The sequence below is a fragment of the Canis aureus genome, chromosome 5 (assembly GCF_053574225.1).
Source record: "Canis aureus isolate CA01 chromosome 5, VMU_Caureus_v.1.0, whole genome shotgun sequence".
In the NCBI taxonomy this organism is placed as follows: Eukaryota; Metazoa; Chordata; class Mammalia; order Carnivora; family Canidae; genus Canis; species Canis aureus.
This window is the reverse complement of record NC_135615.1, coordinates 72,725,401-72,751,701: the sequence shown is the minus strand read 5'-3', so window position 1 is coordinate 72,751,701 and position 26,301 is coordinate 72,725,401. Positions and strand designations below refer to the sequence as shown.

Below are 26,301 nucleotides of genomic sequence, written 5' to 3'. Positions count from 1 at the left end.
GGTTTGCCCAAGGTCACACAGTGGAACTGGATCTTCCTGGGGACTTTTTTTAGTGTGCATATATTTGCAGGGTTTTTCAGTTTTTGTTTTTACAATGAGCACACATTAGTTTTGCAATTTTAAATGTAAGTGTGTGTGTTTGAAAACATGATCAGAAAGAAACCCGAGAAAACCAATTAGCCGAGCAACCCCAGGCCGGCGCAGCGTGTGCCCCGCCCGCTCCCGCCCGCTCCCGCCCGCTCCCGCCCGCTCCGCGGACTCCCGCTGGCTCCGCCCCCAGGGAGCCGGGAGTTCCGCGCCCCACCAGCCGGGTGGTCGGCAAAACCCGGCGCGGCCGGAGCCGGCGCGGCCCTGGGCGCCAAGGTTCGGAGCGTGCGCAGAGGGCGGCGGAGGCGCATGCTCCCTGGCGGCTCCCGCCCCGCGGTGTGGCGCCGGCGCGGGCCTCGTCGGGCCGCGGAGTCCCGGCCGGCCTGCGGGCATGGCGGCAAGCCTGTGGATGGGCGACGTGAGTGAGGCCGGTGTGCCCGGGCCCGAGGAGGGCGGGTCTTGGCGTCCCGGGGGAGGAAGAGTGAAGGGGCAGGGTCCTCGAATCCCAGAAGGGTGGAAGTGCACGGGGAGGACGGCCCTTTGGGTGACACAGGCGCGTCCCAAAATCTAGGTGAAGGGACGGAGTCTGAGGAGGGCGCTTTCTGGCCTCTCGCCTGCGTTCCTGGAAGCGAACGGGAGGCGCCCCGGGGGGATGGAACGGCAAGAATCCCACGGGCTGAAGGCTGCTGTGGCCCGTGGACTGGAGGGTTAGGGGTCCTAGATCCAGGGAGGGGGCTCCCCACAGGGAGCAAGTGTGACGCGAAGGGAGGCAAAGGATTGGAACGTTGGAACGTGGGAGGTGGGACTCGGGCCGCCGAGTGGATGAAGAGCCCCGCTCCCCTCACCGCGCCCCCGCCAGCCGCGCGCAGCCCGGCCCCGACCGCCGCGAGGCGCCCGGACGCTACCCTGACTGCCCTGCTCTTGTGTTTACGCAGCTGGAGCCCTACATGGATGAGAATTTCATCTCCAGAGCCTTTGCCACCATGGGGGAGACGGTGATGAGCGTCAAAATTATCCGAAACCGCCTCACTGGGTACATTTTTCTCCTTCGATCTTCTCGGTTGTCCCTTTATAGACCGTGCTGCGGTCATTCTCGAGAATGTAAACATGGACAACTCGGGGCTTCCAACCCCTCATAATAGTTAATAGACTGTTAGAGATGCTAACATTTTTTTTTTTTTTTTAATTCATGAGAGACAGAGAAAGGCAGAGACACAGGCAGAGGGAGAAGCAGGCTCCAAGCAGGGAGCCAGACGCGGGACTCGATCCCTGGTCTCCAGGATCACGCCCTGGGCTGAAGGTGGCGCTAAACCGCTGGGCCACCCAGGCTGCCCATTGCTTAAGGACTGGACCCTAGAGCCAGAGTGAAAGTTATGTCTACTGTGCTACCTTGGGCAAATTACTAAACCTCTCCATTTCCATTTCACCGTGACTATGAAAATGGAGATCATAACACCATCTATAGACCTCATGGAGTTATGGTGAGGGTTAAATGAGTTAATTCGCATTCAGCATTTATTTTTTTTTTTAAGATTTTATTTATTCATGAGAGACAGAGAGAGAGAGGCAGAGGCAGAAGCACAGGCTGAGGGAGAAGCAGGCTCCGTGCGGGGAGCCTGATGCGGGACTCTATCCCAGGACTCCAGGATCACGACCTGAGCCAAAAGCAGATGCTCAACCACTGAGCCACCCAGGCGTCCCCGCATTCAGCATTTAAAGCAGTGTCTGGCATATGGAAAATTCTCTATAAATATAAACAGATCGTGATCTGCTAGGCAGTAGGCACTTTAAAATCATGTTTTGGTGGGGGTGCCTGGGTGGCTCCGTCGTTAAGCCTGGACTCTTGATTTTTGGCTAACGTCATGATTTCAGGGCCCTGAGGTCAAGCCTGCAGTGGGGGGCTCTTGGCTGGGTGTGGATCCTGCTTAAGATTATCTTTTTCTGGGATCCCTGGGTGGCGCAGCGGTTTGGCGCCTGCCTTTGGCCCAGGGCAAGATCCTGGAGACCCGGGATCGGATCCCACGTCGGGCTCCCGGTGCGTGGAGCCTGCTTCTCCCTCTGCCTGTGTCTCTGCCTCTCTCTCTCTGTGTGTGACTCTCATAAATAAATAAAAAAAAAATTAAAAAAAAAAAGATTATCTTTTTCTAAAAAAAAAAAAAGATTATCTTTTTCTGGGGCAAATGGGTGACTTAGTTAAATGTCTGCCTTCTGCTCAGGTCATGATCTCAGGGTCTTGGGATTGAACCCTGTGCTTTGCTCACTGGTCAGCGGGGAGTCAGCTTCTCCCTCTGCCCCTCCCTTTGCTCATGCTCTCTCTGTCAAATATATTTTTTTTAAAAAATTGTTTTTAAAGATAGTATTTATTTATTCATGAGAGACACAGGGAGAGAGAGGCAGAGACACAGGCAGAGGGAGAAGCAGGCTCCATGCAGGGAACCCGATGTGGGACTCTATCCCAGGACTCCAGGACCACGCCCTGGGCTGAAGGCCACGCTAAACAGCTGAGCCATCCAGGGATCCTAAATAGATAAAATCTTTAAAAAAAAAAAAAAAAAAAAAGATTATCTCTGTCTCCCCTGTCCAACCCCCTTGCGTGTGCTCTCTCAAAAAAATAAGTTTTTTAAGATACTATTTTTTTGTAGATTTATTGATTTACTTATTTTAGAGAGAGAGAGAGCACGAGCTGAGGAGAGACAGCAGGCAGAGGGAGAGAGTCTCAAACTCTCTGCTGAGTGTGGAGCGCCATGTAGAACTCAATCATACAGTCCTGAGATCATGACCTGAACTGAAATTAAGTCAGACGCTACCCCGGTGCCCCAATAAATAAATCTTTTTTTTCCAATAAATAAATCTTAAGAAAAAAAAATTTACTTTTAAGCAATCTCTACACCCAATGTGGGCTCAAACTCACAACCCCAAGATCAGGAGTCACCTGCTTCATGAACTGAGCCAGCCAGGTGCCCCTAAAATCATTTTTTAATTTTAATTTATTTTTTAAACATTTTTAATTTATTTATTCATCAGAGACACACACACACACACACAGAGAGAGAGAGAGGCAGAGACACAGGCAGAGGGAGAAGCAGGCTCCATGCAGGGAGCCTGATGCGGGACTTGATCCTGGGAGTCTAGGATCATGGCCCGGGCCAAAGGCAGGCACTAAACCACTGAGCCACCCAGGGATCCCCATTTTTTAATTTGTAAATTGTATTTTTTAATGACAAAAACGTCTGAGCTAAATACTATTATTAGAGAAGCTTCTTAACTGTCTTCAAGTTTACAGAGCAATAAATGACAAGCCAAGATTTAAAATCATGAGTGCCCTTAACTCTTATGTCATTCACTTAAAACGTTATTTTTAGAAACAGTACTATGTGCTATTGTTCTAGGTTCCTTGGGTACATGGCTGAAACAAACCAGACACACAGTCCCTCTTCTCATGGAGTTTATATATATTACATTCTAATGGGGATCCCTGGGTGGCGCAGACGGTTTGGCGCCTGCCTTTGGCCCAGGGCGCGATCCTGGAGACACCCGGGATCGAATCCCACATCGGGCTCCCGGTGCATGGAGCCTGCTTCTCCCTCTGCCTGTGTCTCTGCCTCTCTCTCTCTCTCTCTGTGACTATCATAAAATAAAAATAAATTAAAAAAAAATATTACATTCTGGGGATCCCTGGGTGGCGCAGCGGTTCGGCGCCTGCCTTTGGCCCAGGGCGCGATCCTGGAGACCCGGGATCGAATCCCACGTCGGGCTCCCGGAGCATGGAGCCTGCTTCTCCCTCTGCCTGTGTCTCTGCCTCTCTCTCTCTCTCTCAATCTCTATCATAAAAAAAAAAAAAAAAAAATTGCATTCTAATGACACAGTAAATATGTAAGCAAAACAAAATGCAGAGAATATTTTGAGATAGTGGTGCTATATTGCCTCTACATTCTTCATTCTCCTGAAGGGTTTTTAGTTTTCCTTAGGGTTTTAGTTAGAAAAAGAATTTTTGAGGATCCCTGGGTGGCTCAGTGGTTTGGCGCCTGCCTTTGGCCCAGGGTGCGATCCTGGAGTCCCGGGATCGAGTCCCACATCAGGCTCCTGGCATGGAGCCTGCTCCTGTGTCTCTGCCTCTCTCTCTCTCTCTCTCTGTCTATCATAAATAAATAAATCTTAAAAAAAAAAAAAAAAGAATTTTTAAAATCAATTTGACAGTGTTTACTGAGCAGCTACTCTGCCAGGAACTCTACTAAAGCAGCTTGCTAAAACATCAAATGGTTGAAAAATATAGATGAGAGAGATGAAGTGTGGTCAGTTCTGGCTGTTTGGTTGACAGGTAAACCTTTGTGTATTCAGAATCCCAGTACCTATTACTGAAACCCAAGCTCGGCTGCCTGTAGCTGCAAAGGCCAATATTCTAGAGATGAGAGTTTTATTTCTTATTTTTTTCCTCCTGATTCTGCTCCACCCCCTCCCAGAGATCAGTTTTGATTGAAAAAGAAGATGAGCTTTATTCAGGAGGCCTGGGAAGAAGGCAGACTCTTGTCCAAAAGCTAATTCCAAGTTTTTTCCTGGCCCAGAGATTTTTAAAGTGATTTAAGGTAGTTAATCAGTTAAGGGAATGCAGTGGTGTATGACAACTCTTGACTACGTGCAGTCTCAATGGTGCCAGCAACAGATGTTATCACAGTGCTTGGAGGTATTGCAGTGGGCTCTGGTTCAGGGATGGGGAGATGTTGTGCAAGAGGATTTGCGTCCTTGATGCCCATAGTGGTGTAGGAGAGCATGGTGACACATAGAAGTTTTCTGTTTTTTCTAGGAAAGAATGCATGATCTTTAAATGTCAAAGGTTTAGTTAATCAGTCACGTGGGCTAAGAATGCTTCAAGACTACTATGTTGGTCAGAGGGGCCAAAAGCAGCTTCCTACCTAAGAAACGATTTTCTTTTATTTCTCTTCTCTCTTTCCTCCCTCCCTTCCTTCCTTTTTCTTTCTTTCTTTCTTTCTTTCTTTCTTTCTTTCTTTCTTTCTTTCTTTCTTTCTTTCTTTCTTTCTTTCCTTCCTTCCTTCCTTCCTTCCTTCCTTCCTTCCTTCCTTCCTTCTTTCCTTCTTCTTTCTTTCTTCTTTCTTTTCCTTTTTCTTTTTTTCTTTTTTTCTTTTTATTTTTAAAATTTTTATTTATTTACGAGAGTCACAGAGAGAGAGAGAGAGGCAGAGACACAGGCAGAGGGAGAAGCAGGCTCCATGCACCGGGAGCCCCACGTGGGATTTGATCCCGGGTCTCCAGGATCGCGCCCTGGGCCAAAGGCAGGCTCCAAACCGCTGCGCCACCCAGGGATCCCTCTTTTTCTTTTTCTTTTTCTTTTTCTTTTTCTTTTTCTTTTTCTTTTTCTTTTTCTTTTTCTTTTTCTTTTCCTTTTCCTTTTCCTTTTCCTTTTCCTTTTTCTTTTTCTTTTTCTTTCTTTTCTCTTTTCTTTTCTTTTCTTTTCTTTTCTTTTCTTTTCTTTTCTTTTCTTTTCTTTTCTTTTCTTTCTTTTCCTTCGTCTTTCAACCATTTTATGAAATGAGAAAAAACAGGGAAGCCGTGAGGCCATTCACATACATATATACAGTGTGGAGGGACAGAGGAAAAACCAGCACCACACCAGGTAGTAACTGCTAACCAACTTCCTCAAAGCTCCTAGCAGTAGAACACTCAAGACAGGAGCATATTTATATAGATCCATGCCTGTTCTCTGAAATTGTCAAGGACACGCATTTCCACTGGCCTATCTCTGTAAGTTTTTCTGTATGAAATGCAGTGGAAGTTTTCAGTGACTCCAAGACAGACATAGAGAACTCATTACCTGTCCCTGTCTGGATTGTGGGATGCCAGGATGTGACAGGACAGGTGGAAAGGGAGAAGCAAAAAAAAAAAACAAAAAAACAAAAAAAAACAAAAAAAAAGAAAGGGATAAGCACCCACGCAGCAGTATGGAAGAAAATATGGTGAGAGTGAGCCATGGAGGGGTTTCCCCCTGCTGCATGAGGCCACTAACACACCTTGACTCTGAGCCTTCAGGTCTGATCAGCAGTCTCAGAACCCTGTGCCCATCCATGGAATGTCTCAGGTAGAGCTGCCCTAGTCCACCGGGCCCCCAGTTTTCATCCTGAGGTTTGAGGGGCTGCAGCCCAGGGCAGGGATGAAGAGCTTCTCTCAGGGAGAGCCAAGAGTGTGCTATCCTTTCCCTGAGAAGCCAGGGCTCTGCTGCTCCCTCCTCTTTAGAGTTGGTACCTCCATCCCCCCAGTTCTCTACATACTGTCTCCACTGGCTTTTTATTTGCACATTCTAGGAACAGATTTTCTGACTGGTAGATCATGCTAGCCTAAATATCTCTTATTTTTGCTCTTGTAGACAGAAAACCCGAGATAATTCTCTCTTTTTCTTTTTTAAAGATTTTATCTGGGATTCCTGGGTGGCGCACCGGTTTGGCGCCTGCCTTTGGCCCAGGGTGCGTTCCTGGAGACCCGGGATCGAATCCCACTTCGGGCTCCCAGTGCATGGAGCCTGCTTCTCCCCCTGCCTATGTCTCTACCTCTCTCTCTCTCTCTGTGACTATCATAAATAAATAAAAATTAAAAAAAATAAAGATTTTATTTATTCATGAGAGGCAGAGACATAGGCAGAGGGAGAAACAGGCTCCCTGCTGGGAGCCTGATGCAGGACTCAATCCCAGGACCCCAGATCACAACCGAAGCCAAAGGCAGATGTTCAACCACTGAGCCACCCAGGTGCCCCTGAAAACACATTCTGTAACACTTTCTACTTTATTGAAATAAGATTTGGAACTATCTTTTTTTTTTTTTTTTTAAGATTTTATTTATTTATTCATGGGAGATACAGAGAAAGAGAGAGAGAGGCAGAGACACAGACAGAGGGAAAAGCAGGCTCCAAGCAGGGAGCCTGATGCAGGACTCGATCCCGGGTTCCCAGGAGGCGCCAAACCGCTGAGCCACCCAGGCTTCCCTTTTCATAGATTTTTGAAAAATATTTTATTTATTTATTCATGAGAGACAGAGACATAGGCAAAGGGAGAAGCAGGCTCCCCGTAGGAACTTAATGCAGGACTCAATCCCCGGATGCTGGGATTACAACCTGAGCGAAAGGCAGATGCTCAACCACTGAGCCACTCACATGCCCTGAAGATTCTATTTCTAAGTGATATCTACACCCAGCATGGGGCTTAAACCCACAACCTGGAGATCAAGAGTCATATGCTCTACTAACTGAGCCAGCCAGGCACCCCAAGGTTACATATATTTAACTACAATTTTTTAAATTCAAAGAGAAAAAAAGAAGGCAGTCAGATGTGAAGCACCCACATCTTTCATTCATCACTGATGAGACTAAAACATGGTATAGCTGCTGGGGGCAAGTGTCTGGCAGTTCCTTATATACATCTGCCCTATGAGTCAGCAAGTCTAGTCCTAGGTATTTACTTAAGAGAAATGAAAACTTCTATCCACTAAAAATAGGACTTGAAAAGAGTGTTCATAGCAGCTTTATGACAATGGCCAAAAATTGCAAGCAGCCCAGGTATCCGCAGATAGATAAATAGATAAATATTGGTGAATACCACTCAGCGATAAAAAGAACAAACTAGTAATCTAACAACAAATGAATGACTCTCAAGCATTATGCTAAATGAAGGGTCACCTGGCTGGCTCAGTTGGTGGAGCATGTGACTCTGGATCTCAGGGTCCAGAGTTCAAGCCCTGTGTTGGGTGTGGAGCCTACTTTTTTATTTTTATTTTTTTATTTTTTTTATTTTTTTTATTTTATTTTTTTTTTTGGAGCCTACTTTTTTAAAAAAAGCATTATGCTAAATGAAGAAGCCTTTTACTGTATGATTCCATTTATTTAAAATTATAGAATGTACAAAATTTATGTGTAGTAAAAATAACTCAGTGTCTAGGAGATTTGTGTAGTTCATTGCATGTGTATTTCATTGCTTGTAAACCAAAAGAGAGAAAGAAAGAATTGTAAACAATAATTGAATAAAATGCCTGTTGAAGTAATTGAGGGAAGTATATCAATATCTACAATTTTGAAATATATCAGTAAATAAGGATAAGTAAGTAGAGGGATGGATAGATGGACAATTATGTGACAAAAAAAGTATAATAAAAAGATTCTATTTATTTGATAGAGTGGGAGTACACAGTGAGAGGGAGGGAGAAGCAGACTCCCTGCTGAGGAGAGAGCCCTACCCGGGGCTGGATTTCAGGACCTTAAGATCATGACCTGAGCTGAAACCAAGAGTCGGAGGCTTAACTGACTGAGCCACCCAGATGCCTCAGAATATGTTTTATAGTGGTTTTTAATCTTTTTTTTTTTTTTTCATGTCAGGCAGGTCGTGTGCCATGGTTGTAAGAGTTTGAGGGAGGTACATGTCACAACAGTATAAACACTGAGTCATCACACTTATGAACTACAAAAGGATCACTTCCTGTCTAAGTGTAGGAAAGCTCACACTCCTTTTCTCATAACCCTGGATTTTTAGAGGTGAGACTAATTGTCTTACATAAGGGCCTACATTCTGGAATCTGTTTTTGTTTTTTTGTTTTTTAAAGATTTTATTTATCCATGAAAGACAGGCAGAGACATAGGCAGAGGGAGAAGCAGACTCCCTGTAGGGAGACTGACCGTGGGACTCATTCTAGGACCCGAGGATCACACCCTGAGCCAAAAACAGATGCTCAACCACTGAACCACCCAGGTGCCCCTGGGATCTGCCTTTATTTGCTTCCTTATGGTGGTGTTTTACTTGTTCTGTCCCTAATGTTTCCTATAAACAGGACATTAGATTTAAGGGTTTGATTCCTAGGGGCGCCTGGGTGGCTCAATAGGTTAAGCATCTGACTCTTGGTTTTGGCTCAGGTCATCATCTCAGGGTCATCATGAGGCTCCGCACTCAGCAAGGAGTCTCCTGCTCTCCAAGTCTCTGCCCCTCCCCCTGCTTGTGCATGCACGTGCTCTCTCTCTCAAATAAGTTTTAAATATTTTTGGCAAAAGTACTTCATAGATGGGATTCCTGGGTGGCTCAGCAGTTTAGCGCCTGCCTTTGGCCCAGGGCGTGGTTCTGGAGTCCCGGGATCGAGTCCCACATCGGTCTCCCTGCATGGAGCCTGCTTCTTCCTCTGCCTGTGTCTCTGCCTTTTTTAATGAATAAAATCTTTAAAAAAAAAAAGTACTTCATAGATGATACAGTACATAAATAAGCTGAGTCTGAGACTGACCCAGATGGGCATTCCTTATATTTAGGTTTGTATGTTAGTTCTGAACTGGAATAGGGCAGGGAACACAAACAGTATAGGCTCTGATTAGAAAAATATTTTTCCCTCTCCTCAGGCCAGGGCTGAGTCTCACCTAGGAATCCCATCTTTAACCATTCTTTTCCTCTTGTTTGCTTTCTTTCCAGAATCCCAGCTGGCTACTGTTTTGTAGAATTTGCAGATTTGGCCACAGCTGAGAAGTGTTTGCATAAAATTAATGGGAAACCCCTTCCGGGAGCCACACCTGTAAGGACACTTGGATAATGATGATGTTCCCATTTTTATTGTCATCGATAACTCATTTTTTGAATCCCTGCTGTATCCTCACTTTATTTAATCCTGTAACAACCCTGCACAGTAGGCATCGTTATCTTTGACAGTCCAGGAAGCTGAAGCTCAGGGAAGTGGAGTAACATGTCTGAGGCAGCACAAATAGTAAGTGGCAGAGGCAGGACACAAACTGAAGATTGGTTGCCTCTAAAATCCGTGCTTTTTGCACCCTGCCCCGCTGCCTCCCTTAACAGAAGACTTGAAACTCTAGACCTCTTGCCTGATTGAGAAAATAGAACAGGCTGGCAGCAGTGAGGACACATTTCAAGAGAGTTACATTCTGCTCTTCCCACAGTTACTTAGCTTACAGCTGCATCACGCTGGCACACCTGGGCTCATAGAATCATGGAGCTGGCAATGCCCTTAGCGGTCATCCGTGCCACCCCCTCATTTTATACAGGAGAAAAAGCTGAGGCTTAGAGAGGGGGAGATGTTTTGGCCAAGGTAATTTATTTCAGTTTTTTTCAAATATTGTTAGACTTTTGAAACACCTTTCTCTGTTTTAGTTTGTTTGTTTTTAAATTTCTAGGCAAAACGTTTTAAGCTGAATTATGCCACTTATGGGAAACAACCAGATAACAGGTAAGTACGGGATAGTCCCAAGGTAGCTCCAAGCCCCAGGAAATGTCTGGATAGAGACAGGATGCATCACTATGCTGGTCACTACCTAAAAGGAGGTTGGGGGGCCGAGGTTAGTCTGCTTTGCCTTCCTCCTGAAGGATGACTCTCTATCCTCTTCATCTAGTGGACCTGCCCTGTGTGCTTCTTGTCAAGTCCCATGTCTTCTCTATATTTGGTCCTGCCTTCTGCCCTGTTACTACCACAGTAGTGATGTTTTTTCATTCAATAAGAATTGACCTGTTGTAGCAACATAAATCGATTCTTTCAGGGTGCTCTTCAAAAGCTTTAAAACAATGTATAAGAGATTTAAAAGGATTTGTGCCCACTGACCCCTAATTCTACTTCAGAATTTATATGTGGATGTGTGTAAGATTGGCCTCAAGTATTCATTGAAATGTTACATATAATGGGAGAAATTGGGAAACCAAATAATTTAATGATAGAGAAGTGGCTTAAATGACAGTATGTTCATTAATTGGAATACTATATATCCATTAATATGTCATTTTGTAGCAAATAAAGACACATTAAGAAGTTAGTGATAGGTTGAAAATGAAAAAATGCTAGAAACAAAACAAGTGAGTCATACCTGAGTTTTGTAAATTCTAAAAGAGAAGCCAGGGGCGCCTGGATGGGTCAGTCGGTTAAGTGTTCAGCTCTTGATCTCAGCTCAGGTCATGATCTCAAGGTTGTGAGGTTAGGCCCTTGCGTTTGGCTGCATGCTGAGGGGTAGAGTCTACCTTAAAAAAGAAAAAAAGAAGCCAAAGACAAAAATATAAAACAGAGTGTTCGTAGTGATTACTTTTGAGTTGTTGGGAAATTGGTAATTATATTTTTCTTTGTCTTTTTGTGTATTCTGATTTAAACAAGGGATATGTATCATACTTGAACTAAGAATGAGTTTACTTTTTTTTTAATAATTTTTCTAGAACAGAGGTTGACAAAATGTGACCTGACTTGTATCACCCATGAGCTAAAAATAGTTTTTATGCTTTTAAAGGATGTGGAAACAAAAACAGAGACCATAGGTGTCCCACCAAGCCTAAAATTTTTACTATCCGGCCTTTCGCAGAAAAAGTTTGCTGACCTATGTTCTAAAAGTTGACATATTTCATTTTAGTTATGCTTTCATTCTTAGGAGATAAGGTCCAGTTCTCATTATCTATCTTTTACTGTTTGAATTAAAAACATGCAGTGATGGGCTCCTGGTTGGCTCAGTTGGTAGGGCACACAACTCTTGATCTTAGGGTCATGAGTTCGAGCCCCTCATTGGGCATAGAGATTACTTAAAACATTTGCAGCAGATACAGAGTGTCTAGTTTTCTCTCTGGAGGACCTCTGATCAGGGCCCCCCACCTGCACTCTTCTAATATTTAAAGCCAGACAGGTTTTGTTCAGTGGGTTAAGCACTTGGGACGGGGGCTGCTTCCACAACACTTCTGCCAGGACTGCCAATGCAACAAATTAAGGACCCATCAGATGTGCTGTTCCCTGAGAAGGCCCAGGAGAGGTTTCTTAAAGTGAGCCAGAAGAGCTTGTTAGAACAGAGGTTTTGGTGTCTGTCTCTGAATCTTGTTCTCTCCTCTCAGCCCTGAGTACTCCCTCTTTGTGGGGGACCTGACCCCAGATGTGGATGATGGCATGCTGTATGAATTCTTCGTCAAAGTCTACCCCTCCTGTCGAGGAGGCAAGGTGGTTTTGGACCAGACAGGCGTGTCTAAGTAAGGCCTTACCTGTTACTGATGCCCACCTTGTTCCAGCATTTGTGTCATAGATGGAGGCGTTAGAGTGAGGCCAGGTAGCACGGTGGTTAAGAGCACAGGCTCTGGAGCCAGACTGTGGTGTGCATCCTGACTCCAGTACTGGCTAGGGATACTACAGTAAACAAGTTACCCAACCCCTGACCCGATTTCCTCATCCGTACAACAGATGCAGATTAATCGTGCCTGCTCACAGGGCTGACCTAATGATTACATGATGTGATGTAAATAAAGCAGATAGGGTATGCTTGAGAGGTGTTTGCCATTTTATTTATTACTGTTACTTCAAAAGTGGAGAAACCGCAAGAAAGGCTTATTCTTGATCAGAGTAATAGCTATAAGCACAGCTTGAGTTAAAAACTCACAACCTGGATTGAATCCTGCTTCTACAATGATATTGGGCAGGTGATTAAATCCCTCTGAACTTGGTTTTTTTCTCAGTAAAATGCGGACTACTCTTATCTAATCTTTGGGCAGTTTGAAGAGATAAGCCTGGGGAAATGCTCAGCAGAGCCCCTAGGAAATAAGTATGCATGAAATGTTAGCTATCATTTGTTGATCTCCCAAGTAACATATGAGTCCAGGGGTGCTGGGCCGGCTCAGTTGGTTAAGTGTCTGACTCTTGGTTCCGACCTACTCTTGGTTTCAACTCAGGTCATGACCTCAGGGTCGGGAGATCCAGCTCCAAGCAAGGATCTGGGTTCAGAGGATCTGGGTTCAGCGTGGAGTTTACTGGGATTCTTTCCCTCTTCCTGTCCTTTCCCCTCTGCCCCTACCCCCACTCGTGCGCATGGGTGTTCTCTCCCTGTCTAATAAATAAAATCTTAGAGAATATGAGTCCCTCAGAGCAAGAAGCTTGTCTGCTTGTGATTGCTGAGCCCCATTGCCTAACGTGATACCTGTTCTACAGGGCGGATGTGGTAAAATTTTGCTCAGTGAACTACAGCTGGTACTACCACCACTGCTACCATGATGATGGTGACAGTATTTCCGGTGGATTGGGAGGGAAGCCACTGTTCGGGAAGGATCCCATCAGTGAAGGTGTGGAGGGGAATGGTGAACTAAAGTGGGGGTTCCTCCAGTCTCAGGATCCTGCAGTGCTGGAGTATTTGCATTGCTCGGCGGCGGCGGATTTCTATTGATGGGACTCTCATCCCTTCCTGCAGAGTTTGATAGACTCCCCCGCTCCTCCGTTCTTAGACTTCACCTGCATCACATTTGTGATCTAAATAGGGTGTGTGCTTTTGTTTCCTGCAGGGGCTATGGTTTTGTGAAATTCACAGATGAACTGGAACAGAAGCGAGCTCTGACTGAATGCCAGGGAGCGGTCGGCCTGGGGTCTAAACCAGTGCGGCTGAGCGTGGCAATCCCCAAAGCGTGAGTGCTGCGCTGGCGGGAAGATAGAGGGCCTCTGGACTGATGCCCGCCTGGACGCTCCTCATCCACTTGATTGTTGGAGCTTCCACATCCCGGATGGGAGACTGCAGGGAGGCCTGTTATTTGCCAGGCTTTCGTTAAAGACGAGCGAGCATAACCCTGCCCCTCTGGAAGTTTATGGTTGGGGCAGAGCTGTGACCAGCAAAGGCAAACATGTTCAGACATTGCTGGTAGCAGTATTGAGCAGGCATTTGGTCTCTGCATACTTAATGTTCCTGCTCTTTGCCAGCAGTGTCACTGTTAGAAATTTATCCACAGAATTAATAAGAATTGAGAAGGAAAGAAAATTATATCCAATTTTAGCTATGAGAATGGCTAAGAGGTAATGATCCAAACATTACAGAATATTACATACATCACTATCCTACCTGTGTTGCCAGGTGGAAAGCCCTTCTTCCCTTACAGTTCCAAGCAAGTTTCTCACTCAGTAGAAGACAGCTATTCTCTGCGTAGAATCTTCTGTCCTTTGGCTTGAAGCAGTGGTTCTCAACTGGGGACAATTTTATCCCGCAGGAGATATTGGCAACACCTGGGGATAATTTTGGTTGTCACAACTTGGGTGGGGAGGTGCTAGACGCATCTAATGAGTGGAGACCAGTGATGCTACTAAGCATCCTAGACTGTACAGGATGGCTCCCACAACAGACTTATTTGTTCTGCCCCCAGGTCAGTAATGCCAAGGCTGAGAAATTCCATGCCAGGGTTGGAAGGGTACATTCTTAGGACAGGACTTTCATATAGCTAGGTTTTTCAAAGCAGCAAAAGATTTGGAGGTTCTTTGCTGCTTGGCTGGATTCAATACATGGAGGTCAGCCTGCGTGATTTTCCCCTCAAAATGTTATTTGTTTTATAGTACTATATAAGTCATTTGTTCTAAACCACTAGCATGGGTGGCTCAGTCGGTTAAGCCTGAGCCTTTGGCTCAGGTCATGATCCCGGGGCCCTAGGATTAAGCCCCACATCAGGCTCCCTGCTTAGTGAGGAAGACTGCTTCTCCCTCTCCTGCCCCTCCCCCTGCTTGTGCTCTCTTTCTCTCTCTCTCTCAAATAAATTAATATTTTAAAAAATATTTTAAAAAATACCAATAAACTCCACTATATAAAACCATTAAAGAAAATATTTAAAAGAAAAATTTCCTCATTACTCTAAAATGACTGTTAGGATTTCTGACTTCCAGGCTTCTCCATAAACATCTGTAATATATAGATATAGACACACACTCCGTGTGGATCAATTTACATGTGGTAGATTTCTTTATTTATTTTATTTATTTATTTATTCATTTTTAATTATAATAGTGCTCATTCTTTTTCCCCCTGGTTTTCTTTATATATACCTTCCCTTTCCCACATAGCTGCACAATCCTCATAATACATTTTAACAGCTGCAGGGTAGCCTGCAGTTCCTCTGATAATTGATGGTGTTGGTTTCTGATGTGTTACCATTTATTTGATCAACAGTGACTGATTCCCTAAAACTCTTAGGCTCTGACCTAGAGTTTGGAGTTGTAGCTATAAAAAAGAGAAACAAAGTCCCTTCTGCAAGGAGGTTACTTCTGTTCCATTTCTTGGTTGATCATTGTTGTCAGAATTTGGTGCCTGTGTCTAGGGAGGTGCTATCAAGCACTAGGAATTGAGGGCAGTGAGAGGTTCCTTTGAGAGTTCATCTGTGAGAGCTCAGTGTGGAGAAAGAATAGAAATGTGCAAACCCAGGCCAGGGAGACCCCCTTCAGTTACGTGAACGTATCAGGAGGGTAGCAGACTCCTTGGAAACATGGTGGGGGTAGTCACAGAGGGGAACATTAGTAGTTTCCAGCCTTGCACTGGGCAGGGAGAGGGCCTAGCCTCCCCATCAGGAAGTGGTGCTAAGGCAGTCAGACGTGGAATTGTCTAACTGTTCTGGCCAAGTCCTGCTCACCATGTAGACATTGAACTCAAAAGGAGCTTGTGAAGAGCTCGTTCAGACATTGAGAATTTGTGGTTCCTGTGACAGGGTTTGCTGTGGTGGTTCAACTCCTGCTTATGACTTGGTTTCGTCTCTGGCTTCACCATGGAAATAGAATACACCAGTCATGAGGACGCAGGCGCATTCCACACCATGTGACAGTTATAATTCTCTTTATAAACCACCTGGCATGGTGGTCTGAGCTTCTGCCTCCTGCACGTTGTGTTGCACTTACGAATCTGGCTTTTTGGAGTATGATGACTGGAAGCGCATTGCCATGTTGTTCTGATTCTCTCGTCTAGGACTTCTGCTCAGACCCCAGGCCTGTCTCATAAGCCTACTCATACATGGTTTTGTGTATTTTTGAAAGCAATGCATCCTTTGCAAGCTTGACATTCTGTCTTTGGTTGGCAGTGGCTGGGGTAGCAAGTGGTTAGCAAGAAAAAAGCTATCCACTGAGCCTGGGCCTCAGCCCTGATTGGTGAGCTCAGGATATAGGAGCCTGGCAAGTGCTCACTTCAGCAGCACGTGTATAGGAGCCTGGCAAGATGTCTTGTATCTGTCAGGACAGGTGCTGTATGTAATGATGTAGTGTTCAGAAATGAGTCTTGGGGTTTTGGCTCCAGTCCTGGGTGGCCTTGGGTGAGTCACTTAACCTTTTTAGAGGCTCAGTATTCTCATCTGTATAATGGGAATAATAGCTCTGTCATAGGGTTGTACAGGACTTAAAATAGGAGCCTGTATATGAAAAACAGTGGACCCAAATCCTGAGTACCTAATCCATAAACAATAGCTGTGACTATAGTGGTGATGATAAGGCTACTGGAACACTTCATCTTTGGGGGAAAGAGGTGATTAGACATTTTGTAGTTTGAAATGTTTCCTGGATCATCCTATACTCAAAATTTTCAGGCCATGTTCACCTGAGCCTTTGTGGCTGGCAGAAAAACAGTCATCTCCCCCACCCCCTAACCTGGATCTTGAGAAGAAGACAAGTCAGTACTGACGAGATGATGATGATGATGATGATGATGATGATGATGATGGTTATTATATATATATATATATATATTTTTTTTTTTTTTTTTTTTTAGTACTGACAAGATTTGATAAGAGACCGTTAAAAACCCCTGACTCTGAAACCTAGGCTCTGGAGCCAAACTGCCTGGGTTTGGATCTCTGTGACTTTGGACAAATTATGTGACCTATTTGGACTTTAGTTTCCTCATCTGTAAAAATAGGAATAAGTGTATTCTTATTGAATCAGGTTGTTGTGGGGATTAAATGGGTTAATCTGCAGGAAGCACTCCGGACAGCCCCTGGCCATGTAGATGTGCCATGTGATGGCAATGTTTGCCTGTGTTCATTTATTTTTTGCTTCTTTCTTTGTTTCAGGAGCCGTGTGAAGCCAGTGGAGTATAGTCAGATGTACAGTTACAGCTACAACCAGTATTACCAGCAGTACCAGAATTACTACGCCCAATGGGGTTATGACCAGAACACAGGCAGCTACAGCTACAGCTACCCCCAGTATGGCTACACCCAGAGCACCATGCAGGTAACCATGGTTTGGCAGATCTGGTCCTCTTGGGTCATGTCTTCCTCCATCACGGGATTAGTGAGGATGGGAGCTTGGGCTTCAGAAGAAATGAGGAAAGATGAAGTGACCTCTTTGTCAAAAATAAGGCCTCCTTGTCTTGGGCCAGGAATTTATGCTGCTTCTTACCCTCTTTTTGGTCTCTTGGCAGACATACGAAGAAGTTGGGGATGATGCGTTGGAAGGTAAGAAGGAAGTTTGTTTTCTCACTCCTCTTTCCTTTGTCAGGTGATTGCTCTGTGGCTGCCACTGTGCCTTTAGCTAGATGCAGAGGAATGAGAACTAGCACGTGCATGATTATAGTAAGAAGTGAGTGTGTCCTCCAGAGATGTGTGCGCAGTCCCAGGGAGCCTAGAGGAAGCAGCTCGACAGGGGACCGAGCCGGTCACTTCCTAGATGTGGGACATTCAATCCCCACTTGTAGATGTCCAGCATATCTCTTGCCTTATGTTTGTTTGATAGTTTATAAAATTCATTTTTTTATCTCCTTTTAATTTTTTTCTCTATATTTTATATTACATTTTTTCCCTCATTCTCAAGTAATAGTTATGATTGAAAATTTGGAAAATATGGTAACATCTTAAGAAGAAATTGAAAATCACCCCGATCCTGCTACATATAATAGACATATTTTTTTTTTAATTAAAAGCATTTATTGTCATTTTTACTGAATTTAACAGAAGAAAAAGGAAAGTAAAACTGAAGGAATTGCTAATCTTTAAACAAATGACTTTTCAAATGAGATCATTAATACTTAAAGGATTTCTAAGGTTTGGGACGCCTGGGTGGCTCACTGGTTGAGCGTCTGCCTTCGGCTTAGGGCATGATCCTGGAGTCCAGGGGTCAAGTCCCACATCGGGCTCCCTGCATGGAGCCTGCTTCTCCCTCTGCCTATGTCTCTGCCTCTCTCTGTGTCTCTCATGAATAAATAAATAAAATCTTTAAAAAAACTATGAAAAATAATTTTAATATGTTTCTGAATAGATGTTAAATTTTAAAGAAGTAAAATTTAAGGACACCTGGCTGACTCAACAGTGGAGCATGTGACTCTTGATCTTGGGGTTGTGAGTTCAAGCCCCATGTTGGGTGCAGAGATTACTAAAAATAAAATAAAATCTTAGGGCACCTGGGTGGCTGAGTCAGCTAAGCATCTGACTCTTGATTTCGGCTTAGGTCATGAGATTGAGCCCCATGTCCCGTCGGGCTCCACACTGGGCATGGAGCCTGCTTAAGATTCTCCCTCTACTCCTCCTCCTACCCCCTGCTTTCACACGCATACTCTCTCTTTAAAAAAATATATATAAAGTAAAAGTTAAAAAATAGTAATAAAGCACTTGTATACACATGCTGTCATCTGTCTCTAACAGCAGTGTCCTTGGAGGTGGGCCAGCAAAATACAGGAGCTCTAGTTGACACATGGAGAACTGGCCACCCAAGTGCTCTGCTCAAGCACACCCTGTGAGTTAGATGCTGAATCAGGCCAGGAGTCCCTGACTTTCTTTTTTTTTTTTCTTTTTTTAGTTCCTGACTTTCTATGCTCAGTCTCTGACTTCTCCCTCCAGGAGCAGATTAATCTTAACCTGATTATAATATTTTTGTGTAACTCCTTAGAATTAGAATTTTCCAGTCTCTTTCTCATCTATTAATATAATATATTAATACCAAACGTATTTTGTGCCAGGCCCTGCTACCTTTCAACATTATGATGGTGGATTGGTACCATTATAATCCCCAATCTACAGAAAAGAAAACTGAGGTTTGGGGAGTTAATAATAGCTAAGTCATGGAGGTTTTACTATGTGCAGGCCCTGTTTTACATCTATTTTTTTTTTCCTGTTTTACATCTATTAATGCATTTAAACTTCACAACTATTTTGAGGTAAGTACAATTTATTCTGGTTTTACTGAATAAAAAAAATAAGGTAAAGGATTCAAATTACTTGTTAAAGGTTGATGGGAGTCACTCCTGGAACCCCTGCTGTCTTGCCTCAGTTGGAGTGCTTTTACCACTGAGTCCTACAGCCTCCCGCCCAGTTCAACCTAATAACCACCCAGCGGGGCCACAGCAGGGAGCATTGCTCTTCTTTGTCCCTTCCTTGGCTTCCGTGAGCCATGGTTCATCAGGCCCTGTCTTCAGACTGAGGAAGGATGCTCTATTGTATATGTATCTGTGGACTTCAGCGTACACAAATGCTTGCCCTTGATCGAGCTCTTTCCTAAACTGTTCCTGTAAGTTGTTACCTATGCTTAGTGGAGAAACCAGACTGGTCAGGCTCTCTTATAGTTTCCATAGGGAGCTTCTGTAAATGCTCAAACCTTTGTATAATTAGATTAAAATTCCAAGAGAAAAGATCCTTCTGGGTGCAGAAATAGGCATAGGACTTACATGAAAAGATTCGGCACTGGTTTGGAAGAGGAAACAGATTCTTAAGAGTAGTGAGAAAGCTGGAAATAATTTGCAAAAGAAACACACATGCCTGTAAACCACAAGAAAAAAAAGTTTAAACATGCTGTTTGTATCAGAGGCGATCTGTACTATATCACCAGTAGGATATAGGATGTGTAAATCTGTAAGGCAGGCCAGCAAGCTTGAAACACAGGCAGGATTTCTATGTTATGGTCTTGAGGCAGAATTCCTTCTTTGGGAAACCTCACCAAAATTAAGGCCTTAAAATTTTCAAATGAAAAAAATTTTTTTTTCAAATGATAATGAGACCCACATATATATATATATATATAGATCTTTTTTTTTATTTTTTATTTTTTATTTTTTAAGATTTTATTTATTTATTCATGATAGTCACAGAGAGAGAGAGAGAGAGACACAGGCAGAGGGAGAAGCAGGCTCCATGCACCGGGAGCCCGATGTGGGATTCGATCCCGGGTCTCCAGGATCGCGCCCCGGGCCAAAGGCAGGCGCCAAACCGCTGCGCCACCCAGGGATCCCGATCTTTTTTTTTTTTAAAGACTTTATTTATTCATGTGAGAGACAGGCAGAGATGCACACAGGCAGAGGGAAAAGCAGGCTCCCCGCCAGGAACCCGACATGACTTGATCCTGGATCCCAGGATCATGCCCTGAGCCAAAGGCAGACGCTCAACCATCGAGCCACCCAGGCATCCCATCCCACCCATATTATTGAGGATTATTTATTGAGAGAGCACTTGCATGGGGAAGTGGGGCAGAGGGAGAAAATCCTAAACAGGCTCCATACCTAACACGGAGCCATCTGGGCACCGGAAGGATAATCTTAAAATCAGCTCATTACAGATGTGAATCACATATATAAAATACCTTCACACCAATACCTAGACTGGTATTTGACCAAACAGGGCACTAGAACCTAGCCAAGTTGACACATAAAAATTTAACCATCACACTATTAATAGGCAATTTTAAATTCAAATATACTTTGTTTCTTAGGGTGCCTGGCTGGCTCTTGATCTCAGAGTTGTGAGTTTGAGCCCCAACTTGGGTGTAGAGATTACTTTAAAATCTTAAAAAATACATATATTTTTTAAAGAATTTATATATATAAAATACATACTGTGTTTCTTAAAAAGTTAGTATTTTATTTATTTATTTTAATATTTTATTTATTTATTCATGAGAGACACAGAGAGAGAGAGAGGCAGAGACGCAGGCAGAGGGAGAAGCAGGCTCCATGCAGGGAGCCCGATATGGGTCTCCAGGATCACGCCCTGGACTGAAGGTGGCACTAAACCACTGAGCCACCTGGGCTGCCCCAGTTTTTTATTTTATATTACAGTTTTTATGATGTTTATATCCTTTGGATCAGTAATTTTACTTGAAAGATCTTTTTTGTTTGTTTATTTGTTTAAGATTCATTTATTTATTCATGAGAGACACAGACTGAGAGAGAGAGGCAGAGACATAGGCAGAGGGAGAAGCAGGCTCCTCACAGGGAGCCTGATGCAGGACTCGATCCTGGATCCCAGGATCATGACCTGAGCCAAAGGCAGGCACCCAACCGCTGAGCCACCCAGGTATCCCTTACCTTGAAAGATCTTACCCCAAATGATAATCAATGGTCCAGATGAATGTGTATAGAGGATTTCTTAAACAGATGTAGTCTTTTTTTTTTTTCCCTTGGTCTTTTTCTACAAGTATTGACATAGGGAAATGTTTTCAGTGAAAAAAGGGCCAGGTATAAAATAAGATACATAGTAAAAGCCCCGTTAGGGTTTTTGTTTTTTGGAATATAACTCACATAACAGACTTTACCCTTTTTATTTATTTTCAGATTTCACCTTTTAAGGTACACATACAGTCCAGTAGTTTTTTTTTTTTTTTAATTTATTTATTTATTCAGAGAGAGAGAGAGAGAGGCAGAGACATAGGCAGAGGGAGAAGCAGGCTCCATGCCAGGAGCCTGACGTGGGACTCCATCCCGGGCTCCAGGATCACACCCTGGCCTGCAGGTGGCACTAAACCGCTGCGCCACTGGGGCTGCCCTCCAGTAGTTTTTAGAAGGGTCACACAGCTGTGTACCCATTACCACTAATTCCTGTGACCAGTGGCCAGACCAGTGGCAGTCCCTCTCCACATGCAGCCCCTCCTGCCCCCAGCAACTGCTCAGCTACTTTCTGTCTCTGAATGTACCTATTCTGGGCGGGGTTTTTTTTTTTTAATATATTTTTTTAGGTTTTTATTTATTCATGAGAGATAAAGAGAGGGAGAGACGCAGGAAGAGGGAGAAGCAGGTTGCCTACAGGGAGCCTGATGCAGGACTCAATCCCAGGACCTCGGGATCATGAACTGAGCCAAAGGCAAATGCTCAACCACTGAGCCACCCAGGTGCCCTAAAAAAAAACTTTTTAAAAAATATTTTATTTATTCATGAGAGACAGAGAGGTAGAGATACAAGAAGAAGCAGGCTCCATGCAGGAAGCCCAACATGGAACTTGATCCCTAGACCCGGGATCATGCCTTGAGCCAAAGGCAGAGGCTCAACCGCTGAGCCACCCAGGCATCCCTAAAAAATTTTTTTAAGTAGGCTTCTCTCCTAATGTGGAGCTTGAACTCAACTCTGAGATTAAAAGTAAAGTTGCATCTCTACTGACTGAGCCAGCTGGGTGCACCAGGGCATTTTAAATAAATGGAACTGTATATCATGTGTGGTCCTTTGTGAATGGCTTCTTTCACTTAACCATAGTGTTGTAGAGTGTGTCATTACTTCATTCTTTTTCATGGCCAAACAACATTCCATTCTGTGGATATCCATTTTATTGATAGATGTTTGGGTTGTTTCCACTTATAGTATTATGAATATACTACTTATGAGCATTCATGTGTAAGTTTTTATGGGGACATAAATAAGTTTTCATTATATAGGAGTGGAATTGCTGGATCATATGGCAAACTCTTTACATTGGAGGAACCACCAGAGTTTTCTGAAAGGGCTGCAGCATTTTCCATTCCCACTAAACTTTTCCAAAAATGAGTGCGCCATTTCCATTCCTACAAGGGCTGCAGTTTCTCCACATCCTCACCAGTAGATTGTTACTCAATTTTATTACAGCCATCCTAGTGGGCTTCAAGTTGTATCTCATTGGGGTTTTTTTTTTTTTTTTAATTTTATTTATTTATGATAGTAACAGAGAAAGAGAGAGAGGCAGAGACACAGGCAGAGGGAGAAGCAGGCTCCATGCACCGGGAGCCCGACATGGGATTCGATCCCGGGTCTCCAGGATCGTGCCCTGGGCCAAAGGCAGGCGCCAAACCGCTGCGCCACCCAGGGATCCCTCATTGGGGTTTTGATATGCAGTTTCCTGATGGCTAATGATATGGTTTTTTTTTTTTTTTTAAGATTTTATTTATTTATTCATGACAGACATGAGAGAGAGAGAGAGAGAGAGAGGCAGAGACACAGGCAGAGGGAGGAGCAGGCTCCATGCAGGGAGCCTGGTGTGGGACTTGATCCTGGGTCTCCAGGATCAGGCCCTGGGCTGAATGAAGGCGGCGCTAAACTGATGAGCCACCTGGGATGCCCAATGGCTAATGATATTGAACATCTTCGTATCTTTATTGGCTGTGTGTGTGTGTAGATCTTTGGAGAAATGTCTATTCAAGCCCTTTGTCCATTTTTAAATTGGGTTGTCTTTTTATTGTTGCATTATAAGATTTCCTTATATTCTGTTCTGGATACTAGTTCCTTATCAAACATATGTTTTATAAATTATCCCATTCCATGAGGTATCACTCCCCTTTCTAGATAATGTCCTTTGAAGCACAAACATTCATTTCTGTGAAATCCTATTTTTTCTTTTGTTTGTGCTTAAATGGTGTCATATCTAAAAGGTACTGCTTGTTTACGCCTGTTTCCTTCTCAAAGTTTAGAGTTTTAGCTCTTATATTTAGTTCTTTAAACCATTTTTAGTTCATTCTTGTGTAAAGTATGGAGAGTCTAGCTTTATTCTTTGTGCTTTTCCAGTTGTTCCAGCACCATTTGTTGAAAAACCGTTCTTTACCATTGAGTTGTCTGGTATCCTTGTTGAAAACCAACTTACTATAAATCTATACCGTGGGTTTGGACTCTTAAAACTTATTCCATTTATCTGCATGTCTATCCTTAAGCCACTGCCAGTTTTTATTACTGTTGCTTTGTAATAGTTTTTGAAATGGAGAAGTCCTTGAACTTTGTTTTCTTTCTTTCTTTTTTTTTTTTTAAGATTTATTCACTCATTCATTCATTCATTCATGAGAGACAGAGAGAAAGGCAGAGACACAGGCAGAGGGAGAAACAGGCTCCAGGTAGGGAGCCTCACAAGGGACTCCATCCAGGGTCTCCAGGATCATGCCCCAGGCTGAAGGCGGCACTAACCGCTGAGCCACCCAGGCTGCCCACTTTGTTCTTTTTCAAAATTTTTTTTGCTATTATGAATCCTTTGCATTTCCATCTAAGTTACAATTAGCTTCTCCATTTGTTAAACAAAGCAGCTGACAAGGGATTACATTGAATCTGTAGATCAATTTGGGGCGTATTGCTATCTTAAGCAACATATTCCATTGTACACAGGATGTCTATTTTGTTGGGTCCTCTTTAATTTCTCTAATTGTAAAATAAGTGTTTTAATGAATGGTTATGTTTGTACATTTTATTTTTAAAAGACTTTACGTATTTATTTGAGAGAACACAAGTAGTAGGGAGCAGCAGAGGGAAAAGGAGCAGCAGACTCCCTGGTGAGCAGGAAACTCCACATAGAGCTTGATCCCAGGATCCCAAGATCATGACCTGAACCAAAGGCAGACACTTAGCTGACTGAACCACCCAGGCGCCCTGCCCTGTGTGTGTGCATTTTAAACCAACACAAGACTACAAGTAAAAGTCTATAAAGGGTTATGTCATAGTGATTAAGGAGTTTTAAAACTTCTTTGTGAAAAATAATGTATACAGAAAAGTATGTAAAACAAGTATACAGTTCTGTAATTATAAAGCAATTGCTTGTGAAACCTTTATTTGGATCGAGAACATTGCCAGCCTCCAGAAGCTATCCTTCCCAGTCACAACCCTGCTAGGGAAAACTGTTGACTTTTGTGATAACCATTTATCCACCTAGATCTGCATCCTTAAGTAACATGATTTAGTTTTGCCTGTTTTAACTTCATACAATGCAGTTGTACTGTATGTACTGTCCTTTTTTCATTCAACATCATTTTTCAGTAAAATTCTGCTATAGTTAACATATAGGTCTATTAGCTCCGAGTGTACAGTATAGTGACTTGACAATTCTATACATTACTCGGTGCGCATCCTGGTAAATTACTAACACCATTTGTGAGATCCACCAAGTTGAATGCAGCCGAGGCTCATTTTCATTGCTCTATAATGTTCCCTTTGAAGAATAGCGCTCTGGACTTCATAGGGTTTTGTTTTTTTTTTTTTTTGGACTTCGTAGTTTTGATCAGATTTCCATAACCCAAAATTGAAGGCCCACACTAGGAAAGCCAGGGCATGTAAAGTCCAGAGATACGAGATGGACTAACAGCCACCATTATTTGAGTATTACTGTTGCATTCTCTAAGTAGACTCTACTTTGATCCTCAAAGGACAGGGAACTTGGGTGTGGGGAACAGGAAGCCCTGGGAGGAGGGAATGGAGTCCAAGCCTTGGAGTGCTTCTCTGGGTGCCCTGAACCCACCCTGACTTCTCTTGCAGATCCCATGCCGCAGTTGGATGTGACAGAGGCCAACAAGGAGTTCATGGAGCAGAGTGAGGAACTATATGATGCCCTTATGGATTGTCACTGGCAGCCCCTGGACAGCGTATCTTCAGAAATCCCTGCCATGATGTAGTCAGGACAGAGGACAAGCCGAAATGGATGGACTGTGTGAAGGAGATGAGAGACTCCTTTTTAACAGTAATATTGGAAGAACTTTTACCCTTCTGGAAATGTTTTGTAAGATTTTAGTAATCAACTCTTCTGAGATTGACATTCCTGCAACACCGCTGCCTTCATTTGCCCATCAGCCTTCCCAGTTTGAAAACCAGGGTGCACTGTTGAGCAAGGTTCTAATTGTATTTAAACAACTTCCCAGGCTGAGTTATCTATACTCTCTTGGAGATAAAGGAGAGTTTGGGGTTATTAATAAAAGTGGATTAGGATTTTTTTTTTTAACCCAGAGCTCCCCCCACCGCCCCCCCAAGTTTGCAGGCTAGATTTCCAGCTGGGAAGGAAGTTGCATGGAACCAGCTAAATCTAGACTAGAAGGCTTTAGACTTAGGGGCATGCTCCCAGAGCAATTCAGACAAACCCATGTTGAGGGTCTTAATTGTGACCTCTGTGTACCTGGCTCACCTGTTTCTTGACCTTAATTTCATTTGATGGGTATGAATTTCTCCAGTACCCATGTGGAAAATCAGAACTTCCCTACTTCTGTGCAACAGGAAATTGTATATCGGGGAAGGGCCACAACAAGGACAACTTAAGATAAATAGCTTAAGTCAGAAAAAGCCTTCAGATGTTTTAGGGGACATGTCTTAGGCTCTGCCTGAATTTTCAGGCCTATTAAAGGATATATTATATACGATGGCAGTTATGGAATTGATCATATTGTCCTGAGAGGTCAACCTATTTTTATGGAAAGATGGACACTGTAATGGTATGGAATATCCAGCAATTCAAGAGACATTAAAACACAGGGCAGCCCTGGTGGCGCAGTGGTTTGGTGCCGCCTACAGCCCGGGGCGTGATCCTGGAGACCCAG

At 43.7% G+C, this 26,301-nt stretch overlaps 1 protein-coding gene, 1 long non-coding RNA gene and 1 other non-coding gene across 5 annotated transcripts; 1 reads left to right on the top strand and 2 right to left on the bottom strand.

The window, feature by feature from the left end:
- Positions 1-364: 364 nt before the first annotated feature.
- TRNAU1AP (tRNA selenocysteine 1 associated protein 1) lies at positions 365-26,129 on the top strand. 3 transcript variants are annotated; one of them, XM_077898862.1, is made up of 9 exons: positions 365-505; positions 1,023-1,120; positions 9,531-9,630; positions 10,244-10,296; positions 11,925-12,056; positions 13,353-13,472; positions 16,872-17,034; positions 17,225-17,258; positions 25,253-26,129. In XM_077898862.1, the coding sequence occupies exons 1-9, from the start codon at positions 479-481 to the stop codon at positions 25,387-25,389; spliced, it is 864 nt and encodes a 287-aa protein (XP_077754988.1). In that variant the 5' UTR covers positions 365-478; the 3' UTR covers positions 25,390-26,129. The 3 variants fall into 3 exon arrangements, with proteins under 3 accessions (XP_077754988.1, XP_077754990.1, XP_077754989.1); XM_077898864.1 differs by lacking the exon at positions 11,925-12,056; XM_077898863.1 differs by lacking the exon at positions 13,353-13,472.
- Positions 8,230-14,088, bottom strand: LOC144314567 (uncharacterized). Its single transcript, XR_013380454.1, has 2 exons — positions 13,901-14,088; positions 8,230-11,075 (listed from the first exon to the last, which is right to left on the bottom strand). It is a non-coding gene; the product is annotated as an uncharacterized LOC144314567 (long non-coding RNA).
- LOC144315033 (small nucleolar RNA U13) lies at positions 8,453-8,552 on the bottom strand. Its single transcript, XR_013380849.1, has one exon. It is a non-coding gene; the product is annotated as a small nucleolar RNA U13 (small nucleolar RNA).
- Positions 26,130-26,301: the final 172 nt, after the last annotated feature.

Excerpts from the sequence above, each read along its gene's own strand:
- TRNAU1AP (XM_077898862.1), top strand. The coding sequence starts at position 479 with ATGGCGGCAAGCCTGTGGATGGGCGAC. Across the intron at positions 10,297-11,924 it reads GGGAAACAACCAGATAACAG|CCCTGAGTACTCCCTCTTTG; the intron begins GTAAGTACGGGA and ends CTCTCCTCTCAG. Across the intron at positions 13,473-16,871 it reads AGCGTGGCAATCCCCAAAGC|GAGCCGTGTGAAGCCAGTGG; the intron begins GTGAGTGCTGCG and ends TCTTTGTTTCAG.